Source organism: Botrytis deweyae (assembly GCF_014898535.1).
Source record: "Botrytis deweyae strain B1 chromosome Unknown BDEW_015, whole genome shotgun sequence".
NCBI lineage: Eukaryota > Fungi > Ascomycota > Leotiomycetes > Helotiales > Sclerotiniaceae > Botrytis > Botrytis deweyae.
The window spans coordinates 296,716-317,090 of record NW_024066222.1 but is presented as its reverse complement, the minus strand read 5'-3'; the positions used below and the strand labels follow the sequence as shown (position 1 = coordinate 317,090).

The window sequence follows — 20,375 nt, the reverse complement described above, 5'->3', positions numbered from 1 at the left end:
CGCCAGGTTCAAAAGTCTTGTAGGAGAGCAGGATAATTCAGTAGTATTTGATGCCAAGCTACTTGCTTTGGCTAATAGTAATGCTAGTGGGCTTCTTTTTGTCCCTAGCTCTTTATCAAACAATGATCTTTGGATTTAAATTCATTGGTATTACTCTAATTTTGTTGTGACTAAGTATTTCATGCCTATGTAAGATTTGTTGTAACAGTAAGCCTCCTAGTGTAAGGCATTCCACCCAGCCATGTTTGTATTTTCAGAAGGTAGCGCAGCCAGTCGCATGGGGCAGGATATCAATTATTTGACTAATCTATCGTGTTCTTCATCATCGTCATCACTACTTTCTTCCTCTTCTGCTTCATCAGAGTCTTCCTCTCCAGACTCTTCTGTTTCTCCAGATTCTTCGTCGTCCTCGTCTTCTTCTTCCTCTTCTTCCTCTTCGCTTTCTTCTTGCTCAGACTCGGCTAGCCAGTCATCAAGGGTCTTTTCCTTTCCAGGAACCGTACCAGAGCCAGAGCCACCAGCATTGAATCCATTCGTCTTGGATGGAGAAACACTGGGCCTGAAATCCTTCACCGCACTATCTAATATCTGTCCTGCAGTCATGACTTTCTTCTCTTCATATTCATTTCGGGCAGAATCAGGTTCTCGTAACGAAGGGTCTGGCTCGGAGCCAGCTTCTACCCAAGGAGGTAGTGCCTCATAGCCCTTTAGTCCATGCATACCGCCCTCTTCGCCAACAACGAGACTGGCGCTTCCGAGAGTGAAGCTAGTGCGGCTTTCGGAGGGACTGGGTGTGTGGGGGATGGGTTTAGGTGCAAGAAGCATGAGAGATGCGAGTTGAGTGGATGAGGGAATCGCGAGGAGAGATTTGTAGAGACGGGTACGGTCGCGGAGGTCGTATGAGGTATCGTAACGTGCAAGAAGAAGGATGTAGTTCCAGAGAACGATTATGGGGTGATCGGGTTCAGATTCTGGTTCGGGGGGTGGAGAGAAAGAGGTTTGTGGAGGTGAGTCAAGGGATGCGAATCCTTCATTTCCTTCTTCAATGCCGGCATAATCGTGGGAAGTCTGGGGAGGTGATAAAGGTTTGATAGGTTCTGGTTCTGGCGTAGTCCGATTTAGATGATGTAGATAGACTTTAGCAGCTAGAAGAACAATTTGTAATTTTGCAGGCTCTGCTTCATCAGCAAAGCCCTTTGCCAAAATCCGAAGAACATCAGGTGCAATGTTATTCTCCCCATCAATGCCGGCAAATTCTCCTACAAGCCAAATAATAGTCGCTCGGGCCCGCGGGTTTGTAGCTGTGTCTAGATTCTTAGCTAAGCGAATAACGGTATGTGTGTGAGATGCTGGATCTTGTTGTATAAGATGCCTGATTACAGTAAGTGACTCCGCGACTAGATTACCATCTAGACTTGTAATTTGCTTCAGCAGTAAACGTAAGCATCTTGCGGATGTTCTAGAATCACTTTGTGCACATCGACCAATAGCCCTCACTGATTCTCTCACCAGTTCCCGGTCCGAGCCACGGGAGAAATGCTCCAGCTCATTGAGTATTAAACTTTTGATATAGGAATCGCAATGTGGGAAAATTAGGGTGAGCAATTCGAGTTTGAGTTCCCATACTTGCGGTAGGTCGGTTGATCGGACTAGGAAATGAGAGGCATATTTTACGAATGCCTCGGGGCGTATGAGACATACAGAGACGATATTGTAGAGGGCTATGTGCTGGATATCAGAGGGGCCACGTAGAAGAGCGATAAGAGGACCGATGCAGTGATTTATATAGTCTGGTGTTCCGAGAGCTACATAGCAGCGGGATACTGCTACCACGACACCAGAGTTGCGGGACTGAAGAAGTGGTTTGATACTTTTGAGGAGAAGCTCGAGATCTGGATCAAGGACCTGTACCATTTCGCTGGTTTCTTCGGTATCTTCTTCTTGTTCAGCATCGGAATCACCGTAGAAATTCTCTTGATTTCCGTTGCTTTTAGCGGTGGCTTTGCGGACGCGCCGAATGCGTTTTGGGAAGGATTTTCGGGAGTAGATAGTCATCAAGTGCAGAGTGGCCATTTGTGACCACTCGTCCATATCAACTAGTTTCTTTACGAGACCCCTGTAATGTTTGTGAATAAGGTCAAGACGTTCCGGGCATATTTCTAGGAATGAGGTTACTGCTGCACCTGCTACGTAGTATTGTCGGTCGCCCAGTAAAGTCGAGAGGTAATCTAGTAGCTGTGGGAGGGTGTTTGGATCCAATCTGTAGCACTTCGGGATAGCTAAAGCTGCTGCTTTTCTAACGTAGGGACTCATATCCCCCAGCCCCTTCTTGATGGCTAACGACACGATTTGACTAATAACAGGCACACGAATTCCAGACATGGTTTTGAGGGCAAGAGCTCTAACTTGTGGGTTTCCATCAGAGAGAGACTTTTGAATCGTATTTATAGAGAGAAGGGCCAGGTCCGGTTCTTGTTCCGCGTGGTTGAGGAGATAGATATAAACCAGCTTTTTGATCTCGATATTCGGAGATGCGACATTTTTTACGACGGACGAGAAGAACGTGAGGCATGGCTGAGAACGGTACATCATCTGCAAGTTCTGTTAGAGCTTATGTCTCGACTTTCAAGCCCCATGTTGGCCTGGCAAAGATGCGCAAGGAAATCGGGGAAACATACAGAGATGACCTTCCTCAACCCCTCCAAGACCTCCCTATCATGTCTACTATCCAACAACTTCTTGATTTGCTGGGGCGGCAACGTCTTCAGCGCCCCCGCTCCTCGAGAGCTCCTTGCAGATTGCGCGGCATCGAGTGTGAGTTCCCTGGCTATTGTCGTTGTTAGCATAAAGTCATTGTGCCACATGGTCGCAAATTTATGTCTTGGTGAAGTGAAGCAGGAAAAGAAAAGTTCGTACCACTTTCCAGCAAGCTGGATATTCTAGATATGGATTCCATTTCATGAACAACGTAAGGAGATTACAGAGGAACATGATCAATGGGAGCTTGTAATGGTGGGGCTATAAGCGATTATTATTGATCTGGCTCCGCATATTTGCGGGATTGCATCATTTGGTAATGACAACCTTGAAGAATTATTAATTCTTTGTTTTGTATCAACACTTGTTATTGTCTATATATCTGTTGGTGATGACTTAATTCTCGTGGTGCAGATGTCGGAGAATATGTTTTACTATGGATTATTAACATTCAGCACTAATTGTAGCTCAATTCTCTAGAAAGGATTATCATTATCGCGCCCAATATCAAAGAACGACAACTACACTGCGCTCGAAATGTCACCCTCATATATCACACTACCACCGGCTCTTCCTTCCGAACTCCTGACTTGGATATTGAAGCATGGTGCTTATCCTACCACTATCTTGATTTGCAAACCTCGCGCGGCGTTCATCTCGTCCCTCCTCGCAGATGTCACCTCGAACACTCCATCATTACCACCATCACCCATCGACATACCTTCCTCTCCTCCCAATCCAGCGATCAGCACCGCGCAACCTCAAACGCCCTCTCACTCACTCCTCATCAAGACTCTCCACCAGATCTCCCTCTCACGTCATATATCTCTAATTTATATTCCCACGATCTCTCATTTGCGCGCCCATCTCTCTGTACTTTGCCCAGAGACAGCTTCAAAGATCGGAGCTCCACCGGATCAAAAATGGGATAAGGTGGGTAGGAAAAGGGCGATGATTGTTGTATATGGATTGATAGACTTACATAGGGATACGAGTGAGTGGAGTGCGCAGGGGTTAAGTAAGAGTTTGGCAGGCCTGGTTGAAAGTAGTGGAAGGGACAAGAGGGTAGTGGTGTGTCTGGAAGAGATGGAGAGGATAACAGAAAGGAGTGAGTCAATGGGAGTGGACGTTGATGGCGATGAAGACATTGGCGGTCAAAACAATGACAGAAATGGCTTGGAATCAAATGGGAACATGGGACGAGACAACAGAACCTGGAAGGGGTGGGATGAACATGTTCCGATGCTCAATGGAAGTGCGAGGCGCACTGGGTTAGAGGGTGGAGATAGCGGTTGGAGTGGGAGAACTATAGAGGTTGGTCGGATATTCGCAAGATGGTTTGATTTCGGAAATGCAGAATGGAGTCATCGTACTTGGTGATCTATAAACGGAGAAAGAAATACATTTATCTGGAAGCCATTATCATCATATATCAATAGGTATACCCAAACGCCACCAGCCCCCCAACCTTTTCATACCAATTCATCAACATGCCTGTCATGATCGCTAGTCCAACATGAAATCCAAAAGCTTTTACTCAAAATCAAATAGATTGCTCCATTTCCGTGATGTATAGCTTAACATGAGAGTCCATCTTCAAGAACTCGTCGTGCGCACTGTGTATTTCATTCTCGATGTTTTCTTTCAAATCCGCCATCTGTGTTGTGTCAGTGAATTTGCAGGCTATTAGCAGAAGTTCTAATGTGCGCACCTTTTTTTCTGTCTGCTCTATCCTTACTTTCCTCCTCTCCATCTCCCTGCCTTTTTCGTTTCTCTCTTCTGTGAGCTTTCTGTGTACGGCTCGCAGTTCTTCCATCCTCTCTTTAGCACTCATAGCCTTTGCTTTGCTACCATCTCTCAATTTCTCTGTTCGTTCAAGATGTTTCGACAATTGTCGCTGTAGCAAAGCCTCGGTTCTCTCCACTTCACGAACATTGTTTCCTCTTTCACCAAGTGCGTCTCGTTGTCTCGCTACTTTCACATTTTCATCTTCCTCCTTGGCTAATTCGATCGAAATCTCTTCCAAAAGTTTTGTACATGAAACTACATCTGCAGAGACTACTGTGAAAGTATCGGTCGAAGTCTGCAAGGCTCGGGCCCGTCGATCCAAGGTATCGATTTGCGACTTGTCTGTATTTAGTGCGTTGCTCAAGTCTGTTAATGATGCTTGCAGGGCAGCTGGTGACTGAGATACATATGGCTGTAACTTCGAGCTTTCTTGTCTCAATTCGATAGTCGCGGCAGTTTTCTCCTCCAAAATAGCAGTCATCTCCTTCTTCTTTTTAGTGAGTCCTTCAAATCGTCGTGCCATTTTGTCTTGGCTTTGGCGCAATTCTAAGAGCCTCTTTTTCAGCTCTTCATTGCGTTTAACTTTTTCTGAAATATGGACCTCCATTGCTCTGCGGTTCCGTTTTAACTCATCCAAGCGGCTTTCCATCTCTTGGTTTTCCATATATAGCGTCTCGATTCGAACCTTTGTAGTCTCGGCCTTGTTGAAGTGTTCATCGATGACCTGTGTTTGACTTTCTCTGAATCGTACAAAGTTGATGATGTAAGAGAATATCTTTACTAGACGTTCGTGTGTTGGCTTGTATAAATCTTGAAACGAGAAATCCGTAATGCCACACTCAAATAGCAACTTGCGTAAACTAACATAGAAACCCATAAGATTCCTGGTTTCTGCCGGAACTATATCTGGATAGTCTTCACACACGTCTTCGGAAGCTGCGCGCATAGCAGGATCAACTGTATCGCGAGTCGTGTTCATGAGCAGCTCTGCAAACCATTCGAAGATCATTTGAATTTGGAGCGGATTGGGCTTTAACAGGTCTGCTGCAGTAAATGGTACACCTATATCGCTGATACATCCTGCAATTTCTTTGTCGGGCTGTTATGATCAGTGGGAATTCAATGAAATCATGATATGGCCATCTTACCAGGCGCATGAATGAATCACTCTCTTCCTCCTTCTTTTTGCCTCGATTTTGTTGTTGTGAGCTGGGAGCAAGGCTCATTCGTGGATTGTAAGACATTTTGTAATGTGGTGGTCGTATCTCTATTGTAAATTGGAACTTGACAGTGCAGGTTGTTATGTTCAATTTTTGTACCTGGGTGTGTTTTGCAATAGGTATTTGGTTCTTTCGTCGTTGTTTGCAAAGATCGTTAAAGTAAACAAACGGACGGAGCAACCAACTACCGATAAGATTAGGCACAGTCACGTGATATTATATTTCAAGGCGGATTTCGACGATGGATCGTAGATAGTATGATGAAGCTTCTTCTCCAGAATATAACTTTCTAATTAATGTCAAATTGAATATCAACAGATTCTCAAATCTATTAGACGTGTGTCAAGTGATCATCTACCCCTCTTCACCCCTCAATAAATTGCCGAAGCCCTTGTATCAGATCAGCTATGTACCGGTTTTGAAATATCATTCTCTCAATCTTTTGTACTCAGGTTCGATAGCCACGGTTTCTGAATAGCTTTTGTATACCAGCTCTACAAATATGAGGCTCCTTCAAAGTCAGACTTGTGTCAGGATCTTATTATCATGGACATACGAGTATAAAGTCAGCTTGCCACAGCTACCTAGTAGTCTTCTTTCCCCACTGCAATATGATTCCCTACCCTTGTGTCGTCTGCGTATTGACCACCCGGAAGTGGAGTCTGAAAATGCTTAGAATGACATCCAAGCAAATATCAAAAGCTATACATGATTGCAGACTCGGCCCAGTTATCCTTCGATACGTGCAGGATTATTCAGATCAAGATTCGAACAGATGAATGATATGGATACCCTATGCTCACTGATTACACATGGTAATTTGTCACCAGTCCTTCCCCCCCTCATTTCCAGGAGAGTTCCAGGTCGGTTTATGGAAACAAATCAAATCAACTGGTCATGACTATTTATTTACCTGCACAGTTTCGAGATAGGCTATACGAATGCACAATACTAAACGGCTGGTGGACTAATCGATCAACTGCTAGCTACATCTGTCTAGTACAAATAAGCCTCGATGCAATCGCACTGTAATTGAAATTATTTGCACCGATTGATTCATGTGATCACAAGCTGGAGCTACATTACACTCTGTACCTGACAGACTGGAGTGTAAGATAGGTAGCGTTTGTGCGACGGCCTGGCTTACAAATGGACTGAGACTACATCTCGGGATAGGCGGATATCCCAAGAGAAGTCATGATCGATGTCGTGGTGCTGTATTGAGTGTCCGTACAAACATACATTCCTATGATTTTGCAGATGAGAGATTTTTTTTATACAATGAAGCATCCTTCTCGGTAGACGAAATACGTATCTAAGTACTAAGTAGACACTTCATCACCTGCGTTGTTCTCTATCCGACACCTTCCCTCACATCTCCCTCTGGCCCATATTGTTCACAAGTCACATCCGTGGCTTTAGTAGCATCAATTAAGTAAAACATATCAAACCGCGGGGTTAAGAGCAAGTTTAGTAATATGAGGTCACCCCTTACTTTCGATGTGGGGGGGATTCTGCATATGATTGATCCTTACCATTCAACAAAGAAAATGAAAGAACGAGCTTCCAAGCAAATTGTTGAATGGCTCGATTCTCGAATGCTATGTAGTACTCTTACTAACACTGACCCCGAGAACCGCGAGAACCCCCATTCACTGACCTGCCTGCAGTCTTTTAAGCCGAACCTTTAATCTATACTAGTTCCCTTTGTAACAGGTTCTGTATGTCAGATCTTTGTGTAAGTTTACATGAGTATGAGAATTCCTCGGCTATTAGCTTGCTTCTGCGAGATTGGGAAACTATATTAGCTCCCTTCCATAATTCCCCAAGTAAACATCTACTTAACACTGCTCCTAAGTACCTCTCTTCCTTTAAATACAAAGTTTAAACCAACTCGGAACAAATTGACAATACATCAATAACATATTGCAAGCTCCCTCAATCTCAGCTCTTCTATCAGAATGGCTATTCTCACTCCTAGCATTTCCAACGGTGCTGTCGAGGATGTCTCAAGCGTGTCTCCTCATGTGACAAAAGTCACGGGAGCTAATTCCAAATCACATCACAATTCGAATTTCAATATTATTGACATCCGCCATGATGGTGCCGAAATTGAGTTGAAAGATGAGATATTGGCATCTTTAAGACCAAAAAGTGGTCTCAAGAGTCTGCCTACCCTGCTCCTGTATGATGAGCGGGGTCTACAAATATATGAAGATGTTGGTATTCGTTTACCTGGGAAACCTGTCAACCATGTTAACTTATAGAGTCAGATCACTTATTTGTCTGAATACTACCTTACAAACGCAGAGATAGATGTTCTTGAGCGTTCCGCAGAAAGTATTGCTGCAAATATACCTTCTAACTCTATGGTTGTTGAGCTGGGAAGCGGGTTTGTAATTTTCGTTGGAGTTTGAAACTTCTAGAACTAACAATCAACAGTAATTTGCGCAAGGTGAGTATATTGCTACGAGCTTTAGATGCGGCGGGAAAATGTGTCGATTACTACGCGCTTGATCTTTCATTGAAAGAATTGGAGAGAACTCTAGAGCAGGTTCCGGAATTTAGATACGTGAAGTGTCATGGGCTTCATGGAACTTATGACGATGGTCTCGCATGGTTGAAACTTCCTGAAAACTCTTCCCGGCCAAAGTGCGTTGTGTCGATGGGATCGAGCATTGGTTTGTCTTTACAATTTTTGATTACCAACAGTCAACTTACCACGCGCAGGCAACTTTCAAAGGCACGATGCATCAGCGTTTTTGAAGAGTTTTGCGGAAGTTTTTAGCCCCTCGGACATGTTTCTCATTGCCATCGATGCGACTAGTAATCCAGAAAAAATCTAGTAAGTCCCATAAAATCATCACTCAGGTGGTCTTTAGCTAATTTTGCTATAGCCATGCTTATAATGGTGTGTCTACTCAATTCCAAGACCTTTCCTGCGGCTAATATTGATAATAAGACAAGAAAGGGATCACCCACAAGTATGTACTCGCAATCAATAGCGATCAATTAACAGTTATGTGCTTACTCCTTACAAAAGGTTTATCTTGAATGGCTTGATCCAAGCGAACAAAATTCTCGGAGAAAACGTATTTGATATTGCAGACTGGACTGTCATTGGAGAATATGTATACGACACACAAGGAGGTCGTCACCAGGCCTTTTATTCTCCAAATCGAGATATCGTCATCAAAGACGTTCTTGTAAAAGCAGGAGAACGTGTGAAGATAGAGGTCAGTTTAAAATACTCACCTGAAGAAACAGCCAAGCTAGTGAAAGATGCTGGGATGATTGAAGCTCAGAAATGGTCAGCTTCTAAAGATGATTATAGTAAGTTTTCGTATCATTTTCGTTTTTCCCAGCTCCGGTTTGAATCAGCAATCTTGCAGGTAGACATCAAAAACCACGTCAATGTACATGGTCTTATGATCACAGAAACCATCGGCGTGGGGTTATCTCCCAATCGCGGATATGTGGCGCATGCTTATTCACTTCCTATCTGGGGACTGACATCAACATGGCATGATATTGCAAAATGCGCTTCCATGACACGACAACTGTTATCTGTATCCCATTGAATACTGTTCTAACTTAGACTTGAAGATATGCACCTCTTAACAAAGAGCACAATGACATTCGACTCGAATCCAGGTGTATATGCTTCGTCTACGGCCCCAACTTTTGAGGATTGGAAAGGTCTGTGGTCGGTATGGGATACTGTCACCAGAAAAATGATTCCAAACGAAGAATTGGTCGAGAAGCCAATTAAACTTCGAAATGCTTGCATTTTCTACTTGGGACATATTCCGACATTCTTGGACATGCAACTGAATAAAGTTACTACAGAGCCGCTTTGTGAGCCTTCTTCATATCCCGCAATTTTTGAAAGGGGAATCGATCCGGATGTTGACAATCCCGAGCAATGTCACTCTCATTCCGAGATTCCCGATGAGTGGCCACCACTTGAGGAGATTCTCTCATATCAAGAAAAGGTGAGATCAAAAGTCAAGAAGTTATATGCAAGCCAAGCACTTCCCAGAAATCTTGGTCGCGCACTTTGGTTGGGGTTTGAGCATGAAGCTATGCATTTAGAAACCCTTTTGTACATGTTACTGCAAAGTGATAAGACTATTCCACCCACTAGCGCTAGGCCAAACTTTGAAGGAGAAGCAATAAAAGCCAAGGCATTGCGAGTGCCAAATGAATGGTTTACCATTCCAGAACAGAAAATCGTAGTCGGGTTGAATGACCCTGAGGATAATTCTGGACCGGATAATCATTTTGGATGGTATGTTAAACAAGCTCCATTCAAGCACAAAGTAAATATAACAATGCACCACAGGGATAATGAGAAACCTCCCAGAGAAGTTTTGGTTCAATCATTTGAAGCCAAAGGACGACCAATTACCAATGAAGAGGCAAGCCACGCCTGAAATGTTTGTGAGACACAGTTCCTAACTATCAACAGTACGCTCTTTATCTGGAACAAACACATAAAAGCAAGATCCCTGCTTCTTGGATTAAAAGTCGACAGTCGAACGGCTACACCAACGGTACTTCAAATGGATATAGCAACGGAAGTACAAATGGGTCAGCTTCGCCTCGATTAAGTAAGGCATATCTCGAAGACAAAGCTGTTAGAACAGTCTACGGCCCAGTGCCACTTGAGTATGCTCTAGATTGGCCTGTATTCGCTTCATATGATGAGCTTTCTGGATGTGCAATTTGGATGGGGGGGCGAATCCCAACGGTTGAAGAAGCTCGAAGTATTTACAGTCACGTTGACGGCTTGAACGTAAAGAAAGCAGAGAGACATCTAGGCAAGACTGTGCCAGCTGTCAATGGGTAGGCATAGAAGTGGTATTGCTTTAAGACATAAGCAAAGACTAATTGATGAACAGACATCTAATAAACGAGGGCGTTGAAGAGACACCACCAGCACCAGCGTCTCAATTCGGTGGAAGCTCCCAAGAGCTTTTCACCGACCTTGAAGGTGCCAATATCGGATTCAAGAACTGGCATCCCATCTCCGTTACTGCTGGAGGGAACAAACTTGCAGGGCAGGCTGATATGGGTGGAGTTTGGGAATGGACCAGCTCACCACTCGTTCAACATGAAGGATTTGAGCCGATGCCTTTATATCCGGCATATACTGGTATGTCTTCTGTCTTGGTCCATGGAATGTTTGTAAAAACTGATCTTCAAAGCCGACTTCTTTGACGGGAAACACAACATTATCCTTGGAGGATCGTGGGCAACTCATCCTCGTATTGCTGGAAGGAAGACATTGTGAGTCAAGTCGGATTGATTCTCACTCTATTATAATGCTAATTGAATCATGTAGTGTCAATTGGTACCAGCGTAATTATCCATACACATGGGCAGGTGCACGACTAGTCCGTGATTTCTAGGTTGGCTGCATGCTTTGAGTATGGGCGGTAAAGCTTCTTTCATCATTCAACAGGGGAGGAAGTACGCCACTATCACTCGAGCGAATCAACTTCGTCTTGATGAGACCGCAATACAGTAATGTGAAGGACAAAATCTGGTGGGTGAGTTTTGCGATGTTGAAGTTTTTTTCTTTTTCTTTTGGGTGGTAATGAATCAAATGGAATGAAATTGATAATTATGAATAACATGATATGGATATCGATATGAATTATACAAGAGAACATCAGAGAATATCAGATGCAAACAATCACACACTTCATTATCCTGTCACTTTCATGTGCGACTAGCAGTTCAAGTTTTGCATCATCTTTGAACACCTACCTAATGATAAGTCAAGATGAGTTTCCCAAACATTTTATGAAACATGTACCTACTCATTGGATGTTGTTTGTAGTGAATTGTAGAGAAAGCACTTAATGAGGCAAGTAAGTGAGATAGTTCTGGTGGTGCACTTATCCGAACTTTCAAGCAGTCGAAATGCGCCTTCCTTTTTTAACAAACAAACTTCCCATCAAGCATGACTGTTGCATGGAATTCCTCACTTGAACGCTTTCACTCTTGGTTCTACCATCTTATTATACTATCTACTTTCGTTTTTCCACAAACAGAGTCCTTGATCAGTGAATACGAGAGGATTAGGGAAGACACCTGGGCATTCATCAATTGATCGATTCATTCGCATTCATCCATGCCACTTCGCACAACCTCTCTTCAAGAAATAACATTCACTTGATCCTCACTCCAACAACAACATCGAGATCTTACTACCTTTGTTCGCATAGAGATAGGAGGAAGAGAAAACATTCAGCTTTAGCATTCGACATTCGCTAATCCGCCAGTCTTCGTATACGATTCGACTGAGGGAAAGGAGAACAAGGAGAAAAAGAAGAATTAAACATATCACCCGCTTTCTATTCAACAGTCAGTATCTACCTACAACTACATATAAGAGAAACACAAAGATCAAAGGCTTGGGGAACAACACTCAACATCCATTCACCAGACAGTCTTTATCCACGACGAAAAGTGAGAGGGAGTAGAAGGACATAGAAGGAGATCAACAGAATACTCGGCATCTTTTTCAGAATTAGGATTTACAAACAGTCAACCTCGAGTCTTCGAAATACCTTTGACAAAGGCATATTTCAGTATTGTGCGGTCCTTTCTCAGTAAGAGTAGCTGCTGCAGATCTATCTTTCATTCAAAAATCCAAACTTCAAAGACAATATCCTCCGATCGAGACGACAACCAACGCTTCTGTGATCTTTATAACTCCGATTCCTCGATTTCGACGAATGTTTCATGTAAAGTACCTATCGATAGCGCGCAGCTATATGTGAAGCAAAGAAGTTCTCAAGTTCTCGATCTTAATCTGGCCTATCATATCAAGTTCTTCCCACCAGGACAACAACCAATACTTATATCCGCTGGGGAGGCATCGAGACTCGAGAGGGGCTCGAATTCAGAAGCATCTAATCTGCAGAAAGCTTTTTTGAGATGTCTAGTGTTTACTAAAGTCATCACCTACCTAGGTACGGAACAATTCTACCCAGTCTGATAGCCCAACGTGGCACATTGATGTCGAGAGGATCATTGGATCCGGAAGATTGGAAATTTTACTAGATGAAATTGGAACGAAAGATATAAAATAACGAGTTTTACTTTCCTGGATCAAGCCTGAGCATATTCACTCCATCGATATTGATACATCTCATTCATTCATCGCGTCTAATATAAGTTGATTACACAAGCCTTGAGTCCGGAGTTCGGCCAGATTCAGTTCATAACCGCCTACCCTACCTACGGCAGTGGTGAACCGTATAATTCAGAGAAATATCACACGTATCAGGGCTACACTAGTTAAGGTTTCTTTCACTAGTCTCACTAGCCTCACAAACGCGACCATTTAAAGTCCGGTCCAGTGAACCATTCGTTTCACAATAAATTCCCAAAATTTGTTTCAGACTTTCCATCAACATCGTAACCTACATACACCATTTCACAACAATTTCACAACATCTTCACAACATCTTCACATTCTCGCAATCCAATTCCTTTGAACTTTCTGCAACCCTTTTTAACATCTAGTATTTTAATGCTAGTATTGCATCAAGGAAGTTGTACCATATCTTCTCCGGCACGCTCTTCAAAAGACATAAGTTGCTTCTTGCGCCAACATTGAAGACTTTCATCTTCCTTAACACCAGACCGACAAGAGTTCGCTATTCATCTGCTTGACCACAACAAATCTATTTCATTTACAATCTTCCCCCGTGAGCCGACTATTTTTTGAATTTCACAAAACAGTTTGATTGACTCGTAACGTCGAAGACAAGAATTTTTCCACAGGAGCAGAGAGATTCGTGGACCAAACTCAGTATCAAAGTTCACTTACTTACATACCTATCTCAAGGCAATAAAAGATCTCGCCGCCAAGAAACTCGAGCATTTCAAGTTCAACTACTTTGTACAATATTCGCTATGATGAATTGGGCAATGCTTTCTCGCGAAAATCGTCTCTATAAGGGTAAAACCTTGTATAGATGGGATGTATCACCTGGCTTAGGTACGAAATCCCACAATCTTATATTTGCCGCAGAGTATACTAACAACCGTCTTTAGAACATCATTGCGGAACATGTGCAACACCACTTCATAGTAAGTTACATCAAGCTATAGCAACCTCATCTGTAACTTTGGTAGACTTAATACTCACTATGCTTCACCCATAGATGCTCGTTCAAAGTCTTCCTGTCTTGGTAAGCATGTTGAACCTTGCTTCCGATTTCATCAGCAGCTGCACTTCCTTGGTAAGTTCCCCAACTTTATTAACCCTATTCTGGCCACTGGGTGCTTGATCATGGTTATGAAACCATCAAATAGTCAATAACAATGCTAATTTGCATGCGTAATAAAGGAAAATCTCATGAATGTCTTGGGTAATTACATGGGCTTTCGTATCTATCTAGGCTAGTTTGCTAATTATAATAGATGCAACACGTCTGATGAGATGCACTATACTCGACACAAGGAGATCCTGATGATCATTCGAGAGATCAAGACATTTGACCAAGCTGATTTATCTCTTGGATCTCAGATGATGAAGAAAAAAGACGGAGCTGATAAGAAACGGACAGACTCCGATACCACATCCGAGGCAACCGACGCAATCTCTGAAATGAGCCTCGAGGAGGAGAGTTTGACAAAGAGAGGAAGGAAGCGGGCAAAGAAGCTGGGGGCAAAGACTAGAAGGGACGTTGTTGTTTTTAGTCAAGATGAGATTAATGGCATTAGCGAGGCATTGCATGGTCAAATACACGAAAGTAAAGGTGCTTGGGAAGGTACATATGCTTATGACAACCGTCATGCTGATACATCATCTGCATTGGCTAGTCCGGTTAGAGAGGAGGATGAAGAATATGATGCATATGCGGTTCAGTCCCCCACTCAAGTTTCCAATAAAGAATACAAGACCCCCAACTTTCCGACTCCAAAGCAACAAAGGGCGGCTAAAAGACTCACTACAGCAACACCATCAAGGCAATCCAAACTCCGTGGTCACCAGCAAAGGTTCACTCCCGAAGCGGCCTACAAGAATGATCCATATGGTGGCATTGATCCCGAAATTTTCTATCGTCTTCGCATTGATGTCAAACCGCCTTCTAATCCGAAACCCCGAAAAGAGTTGATAGGAAAGCTCATCGCTGCCATCCAGAATGATCTGCATGTTATCCGTCGGGAAGAAGAAGAAGCTTTCATCAGAGAAGAAGGTTTCTGGAGGTGGGCTGGACGAAACGCGTTTCGAAACATCCTTGAATACCGCAAAATGTTTGACTGGGCAACTGGTCAGAAAATAACCCCGGGTCAGAGAATGATTACGATGAGAACTGAAGAAGAGCTATTTGGCAACGAAGCGGAAAATTCTCAGAGCGATGATGAAACAGAGAGAGACGACAGGCAAGATGGTCCAGAGGACAAAGGCGAAGTTGCTGTGGGTAAGGACATACCTGCAGAATTGATGGTTGAGAGGCAGAATGTAAAAGAAATGACACATAGAAGCGAGGATAAATTTGTCGGCAAAGGAGAGCAGAAAGTCAAAAAGCATAAGGTCTTGAGAATCACCACGGCACACGAGTCGCACATACGATCGAATTCAAGAAAATATAAGAGTATTTCGAAGAAATCTCTTGGTACTAATAAAAATGTCTACAAGTGTTTCGAAACCGAGGGGTTTGTTAATGCTCCCGTGCAAGAAGATGACGAAATGGAACAAGAAGATATTGATGATCTTGTTAGATACAACGTGAAGTATGGCAGCAATAACTCCAAGTCTGCTTCTACATGGGCGAGTGTTGTTGGCTATAGCTCAATGGGCACTACAAGTACTGCTAAGAAAGAAAAGAAAGCTATTACAGATCGAACAACCACCTCTCCTCCTGTTGAAGATGGCGAGTGGACCACAGTTACGAAGAAGGGAAGGAAGCATTGATGTATGGATAAGATACAGGTTTGCAGAATTTGTGATGGAGGATTTGTTGTAATTGGTGCTATTTTGTTGGTGTACATTTACAATATGGCTTGCTTATTTTGCAATGTTTGCTTTTTGCTTTTCACGTTTCTCTTTTTCATTTCTTTCATAATTTGCTATTTTCAGAGAGATAAGAAAGTGACGGCGAGCTTAGGGAGAACCTATGAGGTTACAAGGGGTTGAGAAAGCGTGGACGAGTTTCTTTGGTCAATTTAGTTCACTTCATCACTTCAAATATGTAGTGCCAGGATGAGACATCATACTCTCCAAAAAGAAATGTATACACTACAATGAAAAAGGACATATTGAAATTATTTGTGTTTGTGATGAAATCTCTGTGTGTCTATTGGAAGCTGGAATTTCAATGATTAGGTAGATGGAGAGACAGTGCAATAAAGTGATGAGAAGGGGAAAGATAAAATAAAATAACGAAAGGAAAGGATCGAGGTGGTGAGCTGATGAAATCACGTATTTCTAAATTAGAGTTTAGATCTAGTTCAATAATAATGGCTTGTACTGAGTGAGTCTGCGAACAAAATTGGAAAACTGGAGATTACGATTACCTAGTTAGGTAGATAATGAGAGATTGGTATGCGGTACTTGCTTGGGTGATGAGTGAGGAGTATAGAGGGTTGGGGTTGGGGTTGGAGAGTTGGGATTTGTTGTTTGGAATTTGGAGTTAGGATTTGGGTTATGTTTCTAAGAGTGGGTGTGTGGACTGGTGTGTGTATAGATGTAGATAGGACTGAAGGGATGGGGGATGGGGGATAGGGGGTGTTGTGGGTTTCATTGTTTTGTTGTGTTGGTTGAGGGTTTGAGGGGAGGGTAAAGGGAGAGATAAAAGAGATAGAGAGGAGTTTGAAGTTTGAAGATTGAAGATTGGAGATTGTTGGGGCTGTAGATGCAGGTGCAGGCGGATGATGTTTACACTGTACTCCCTTTGTCATCCCGTGTACTCTGCAGTACCTGGACACCTCCGTTAAAGGTTGCTATACTGTATAACACCCAGCCACTTCGTTCTCGGCGCTTGGAATCTGGGGAGCTGGCCGGGGAGGCAACACTTCTTTGACCTCTTTTATTACATGTCGTATTTCTTATTCTATTACAGTAATGCTAGTATTCATACTGGAATCAATGCGTCGGGAATCATTGGCGAGCCTATGAAATACATAAAAGACGAAGGTATTCAAGATAGGGTTAACGAAGGCAAGATGCTTCATCCTTGATGTAAATCTCTTTCTTCATTTCATATGCTCTTGACTCCATTAAAGTCTAAAACCCCAAATGATCCAGCAAGCCCACAAGCTTCTCCTCGCTCATGCGTCTCAGTGCCATTCTCTGATCCTCATCTTGATTCATACTCAGGAAGTCTTCATTACATAACCTCCACGGCACTAAGGCGCCCAAGATCTCGTCAATATTCGCCAACTTCTCAATGCCCGGAATGTTACTTGGTCGCTTCACATCCATCTTCTGCAGCTCTTCCTCCCATGCCTGCGCGACTTCCCAATCTATCACCGGACCATTATCGGATACTCCAGGAGCTGGAAGAGGCGAAGGAAACTGGCCCGTGAGTTTGGCATTGCGTAGCGCTTCAGCCGCTATCTCTTGTGGAGTCGTGTCTCCCGACCAACCGAGAAATTGGCCGCCGTTGCTGCCAAACGAGCGGAAGAATTCATATGCTGGGTGCAGGATACTTGCAAAGTCATAGTCGAGGAGTGCAGTTATACGACCTGTAGTAGGATCATAAAGAAGATTGTCGGGAGCTGTGCCTCAGTGTTAATGCCAGGCTCGAGGCCGAGAAGGCACTGCAGGACTACCCGCTTCCCAAGAGTATTCACGGCTTCGGAGGTGCGACGTTTAATGACAGCGGCGCCATCGTGAGCGGACCCATGACAAGCGTTGGTGCGGGACCTTGGGATAATTTCGAAGACTGTTACAGAGGCCGCCTGAAAGTAGCGCTCACCAAGGCAGATAAAAACCCGTACCTTCAGGGCTGGCATGTTAACGGTATTCGAGAACGTATTGACGCCTTTATCGAGCATGGGCTGCCATCACTGTTCTCTCACTTCCCCACCAAGCAAGACAAGTCTATCATACACGCAGATTTTAGTAAGTATATTTCTTACAGGATCCCCCTCTTTTGGTCAAGAGACATGGCTCCGCCGAATGCCTCGCCAATTGGTATACCAGGCATCAATTCCTGCAAAATCCAGCCTACATGCTTGCGACCTGCGCCACCCCAGCCAAAGACGCGTGGGACTACGGGTGGATTGACATGACGTAGGGCATCTGCAGCAAGAGCGAGGATGGCGACTTCGTTCTGCACTCGTGTTTCTTGGTACATACCTTCGGCGTCAGGGTTGTTGAGTCGCAGTATGAACTCCCTGGTGCCTGCTGGAATGTCGACGCATCCTGGCTGCTGGAGCTTGTGTCCTCCATCTGCATTCACTGGCCCACCCAAGGTGTCACCAGGAAGCACGAGGTGATAGACGAAGTTGTTGTATTTGAATGGGCAATCGGGTTCGTATTGTATCGGCGTGATCTTAATCTGTTGTAAGTCCTGTTCAAAGTTATCATTGTTAATCGTTAAATGCAGAGAGTGGAGATGCTCGCAAAGTGCCATGCGGCAAGCGCAGTGCGGAGAGTGATAAAATGATATACGTTGCTCGGGAGACGTAAATGATCTACTAATAGTTGCTGGATGTAATCGAGACGCGACTGATACTTGGCATGGTTGTGGTTTGCCGCCATGTTGATTGCTTGTCAAATTCAAATAATGGGGTGTAGGTCACGAATGTTGTTGAGGCAGGACAAAAGGTTCGTACGCAGCCTGGAATCACGTGCTTTGGATGGTAACAGTAGTTGGGCACCCGTGGACATTGCATTACCTTAAAAATCAAGCAATATTTACGATATAACCGGCATGGCATATACACAAAATCTGCTTTAGGACAAGTCCATTTTGAAATAGGATGATTCTCTGCCTGTGTGAGGCTGTGATGGCGGGATATACTGTACGGTAGAGATACTAGTCTCTGACTGATGGTATGAGAGATCAATGTGTTTGTACTTCTTCCTCGTACTCGTATTTGTATGAATATGACATATCTTGAGAAGAGAAAGGAGAAATGGGGGTTGAGAGAAAAAAGGTAGAGTCTAGCCTGTTCTTTTCTTGAAAGATTTCAAAATGGTCCGATGATATTTTCCGCATGGCTACTCAGATACAAAGACAATATTCAAATTCATGCTCAGAAATTGGCGGTGTACCAAGTACTTACAAGTGACATACCCATACTCATTCCAAGTAGCTTTGACATTCTAGTGTCGCCTTGTAGGGTATGAAAGGTCTCGGTCCGGATCTGATATTGATATTTCTGCATCCATGCATGCATGGATATACTCAATTGCGCAGCATACTCGCCGTGCTACATGGACCCATGAGATATATGTAGGAAGGCACTTGTAACTCGGGAAGTTTGTTTCGTTCCGTTCAGTATACCTCCGTACGGCACTTGACAAGAAGGACAAAAACTCGCCGAGTGTTTGGTGCTACGTCCGATGCGCGTAAGGAGATATCTTGGGGGAAAAGTTTGTCGAATAAGGAAGAGACTGAGTTGGAAGAGACTCGACTACAAAAGAGTTCGGTCTCACTTACTTGGGCAAGTATGCTTGCTATCAGATGGGAACGATAGATGTGTGGCGGGATTTTAATTGGATTCCCAAGACCTACGTGATGCCGTACCGTTACCTGCCATTCGGCGACCAACATTCTCCCTATAGTTATACCTTGTCATCGGGATATTGCATGGCTGGAATCTCGAGGATTTGAGTTTCGCCAGGTAAATGGATGAAATGGTACCGTATATGTAGGCCGGCGGCTCCATGCGTTGTTTGGTTGCACAGCTATAGCATTCTGATGTTACATGGTGTCAAGCCCAAGGATCAACCTCAAGGATGAGGATAAATCTCTCAAAATATATTCGTGGATCTCGATGATAGGTAAGGTCCATTAATATCAACGTTGTGAAACTTTGATAATTGAGATGTGTGAAGAGGGGGAACTCGAGCCACGAATCCGTAATCTCGATTCCTCCTCTCTTGGCCAATAATCATGTTGTGCCTTTGCAAGGGACGAGTTTGTTTGTATGATGTAGTTCATCCCTCTTTCATGCTGTATGATTTCGGGTCTTTGCACTGACGGGGTAAGTTCGGATTCGGCAAAGGAAAATATATTCCATGCCGCTGTCGTATAACAGAAATTGTTACCCGTGGAGACTTGACGGTCACATTACCACGATTGTTGGGCTAGAGACGATAAAGTAACCTTTAACATAGTATTTGACAGGGTGAGGGACTTGATGGTTGTAACGCGGGGCGTTTCTTGTCATTAGTCGGAGCCGTTCAAAATTTGTTGATGTAGGCTATGATTGGGTAGATGCCAATGTAGCATTTGAGATTCCGTGACATCGGAACAGACTCTTGTCATTTAGCGGGAGTGCTGATGAACTAGGTCTGCGGAGACTAACTTTACGGTTGACTTCTTTGAACTCAAGAGGTGGAATGATTGGTCCACACTGCATACGTACTGGTAAAACATTCACACTCTGAGGAGGATGTGCTGTATC

The 20,375-nt window shown here is 43.7% G+C and overlaps 6 protein-coding genes across 6 annotated transcripts; 3 read left to right on the top strand and 3 right to left on the bottom strand.

The window, feature by feature from the left end:
• Positions 1–294: 294 nt before the first annotated feature.
• EAE98_006795 (uncharacterized protein) lies at positions 295–2,956 on the bottom strand (the record flags this gene model as incomplete). The annotated part of the gene is made up of 3 exons (XM_038954418.1): positions 295–2,592; positions 2,679–2,827; positions 2,917–2,956. The coding sequence occupies 3 exons, from the start codon at positions 2,954–2,956 to the stop codon at positions 295–297; spliced, it is 2,487 nt and encodes an 828-aa protein (XP_038809098.1).
• Positions 2,957–3,294: 338 nt separating this feature from the next.
• On the top strand, positions 3,295–4,137 carry EAE98_006794 (uncharacterized protein; the record flags this gene model as incomplete). The annotated part of the gene is made up of 1 exon (XM_038954417.1): positions 3,295–4,137. The coding sequence occupies one exon, from the start codon at positions 3,295–3,297 to the stop codon at positions 4,135–4,137; it is 843 nt and encodes a 280-aa protein (XP_038809097.1).
• Positions 4,138–4,300: 163 nt separating this feature from the next.
• Positions 4,301–5,789, bottom strand: EAE98_006793 (uncharacterized protein; the record flags this gene model as incomplete). The annotated part of the gene is made up of 3 exons (XM_038954416.1): positions 4,301–4,414; positions 4,469–5,644; positions 5,694–5,789. The coding sequence occupies 3 exons, from the start codon at positions 5,787–5,789 to the stop codon at positions 4,301–4,303; spliced, it is 1,386 nt and encodes a 461-aa protein (XP_038809096.1).
• Positions 5,790–7,726: 1,937 nt separating this feature from the next.
• EAE98_006792 (uncharacterized protein) lies at positions 7,727–11,179 on the top strand (the record flags this gene model as incomplete). The annotated part of the gene is made up of 13 exons (XM_038954415.1): positions 7,727–7,984; positions 8,039–8,157; positions 8,208–8,446; positions 8,496–8,610; positions 8,663–8,676; positions 8,728–8,749; positions 8,809–9,098; positions 9,372–10,056; positions 10,111–10,186; positions 10,237–10,613; positions 10,670–10,923; positions 10,976–11,057; positions 11,113–11,179. The coding sequence occupies 13 exons, from the start codon at positions 7,727–7,729 to the stop codon at positions 11,177–11,179; spliced, it is 2,598 nt and encodes an 865-aa protein (XP_038809095.1).
• Positions 11,180–13,700: 2,521 nt separating this feature from the next.
• EAE98_006791 (uncharacterized protein) lies at positions 13,701–15,708 on the top strand (the record flags this gene model as incomplete). The annotated part of the gene is made up of 5 exons (XM_038954414.1): positions 13,701–13,785; positions 13,842–13,877; positions 13,952–14,029; positions 14,137–14,158; positions 14,211–15,708. 5 exons carry the CDS (start codon positions 13,701–13,703, stop codon positions 15,706–15,708), a joined length of 1,719 nt encoding a protein of 572 aa, XP_038809094.1.
• A 1,311-nt stretch (positions 15,709–17,019) lies between these two features.
• EAE98_006790 (uncharacterized protein) lies at positions 17,020–19,067 on the bottom strand (the record flags this gene model as incomplete). Its single annotated transcript, XM_038954413.1, has 4 exons — positions 17,020–17,513; positions 17,736–17,743; positions 17,877–18,310; positions 19,029–19,067. The coding sequence occupies 4 exons, from the start codon at positions 19,065–19,067 to the stop codon at positions 17,020–17,022; spliced, it is 975 nt and encodes a 324-aa protein (XP_038809093.1).
• Positions 19,068–20,375: the final 1,308 nt, after the last annotated feature.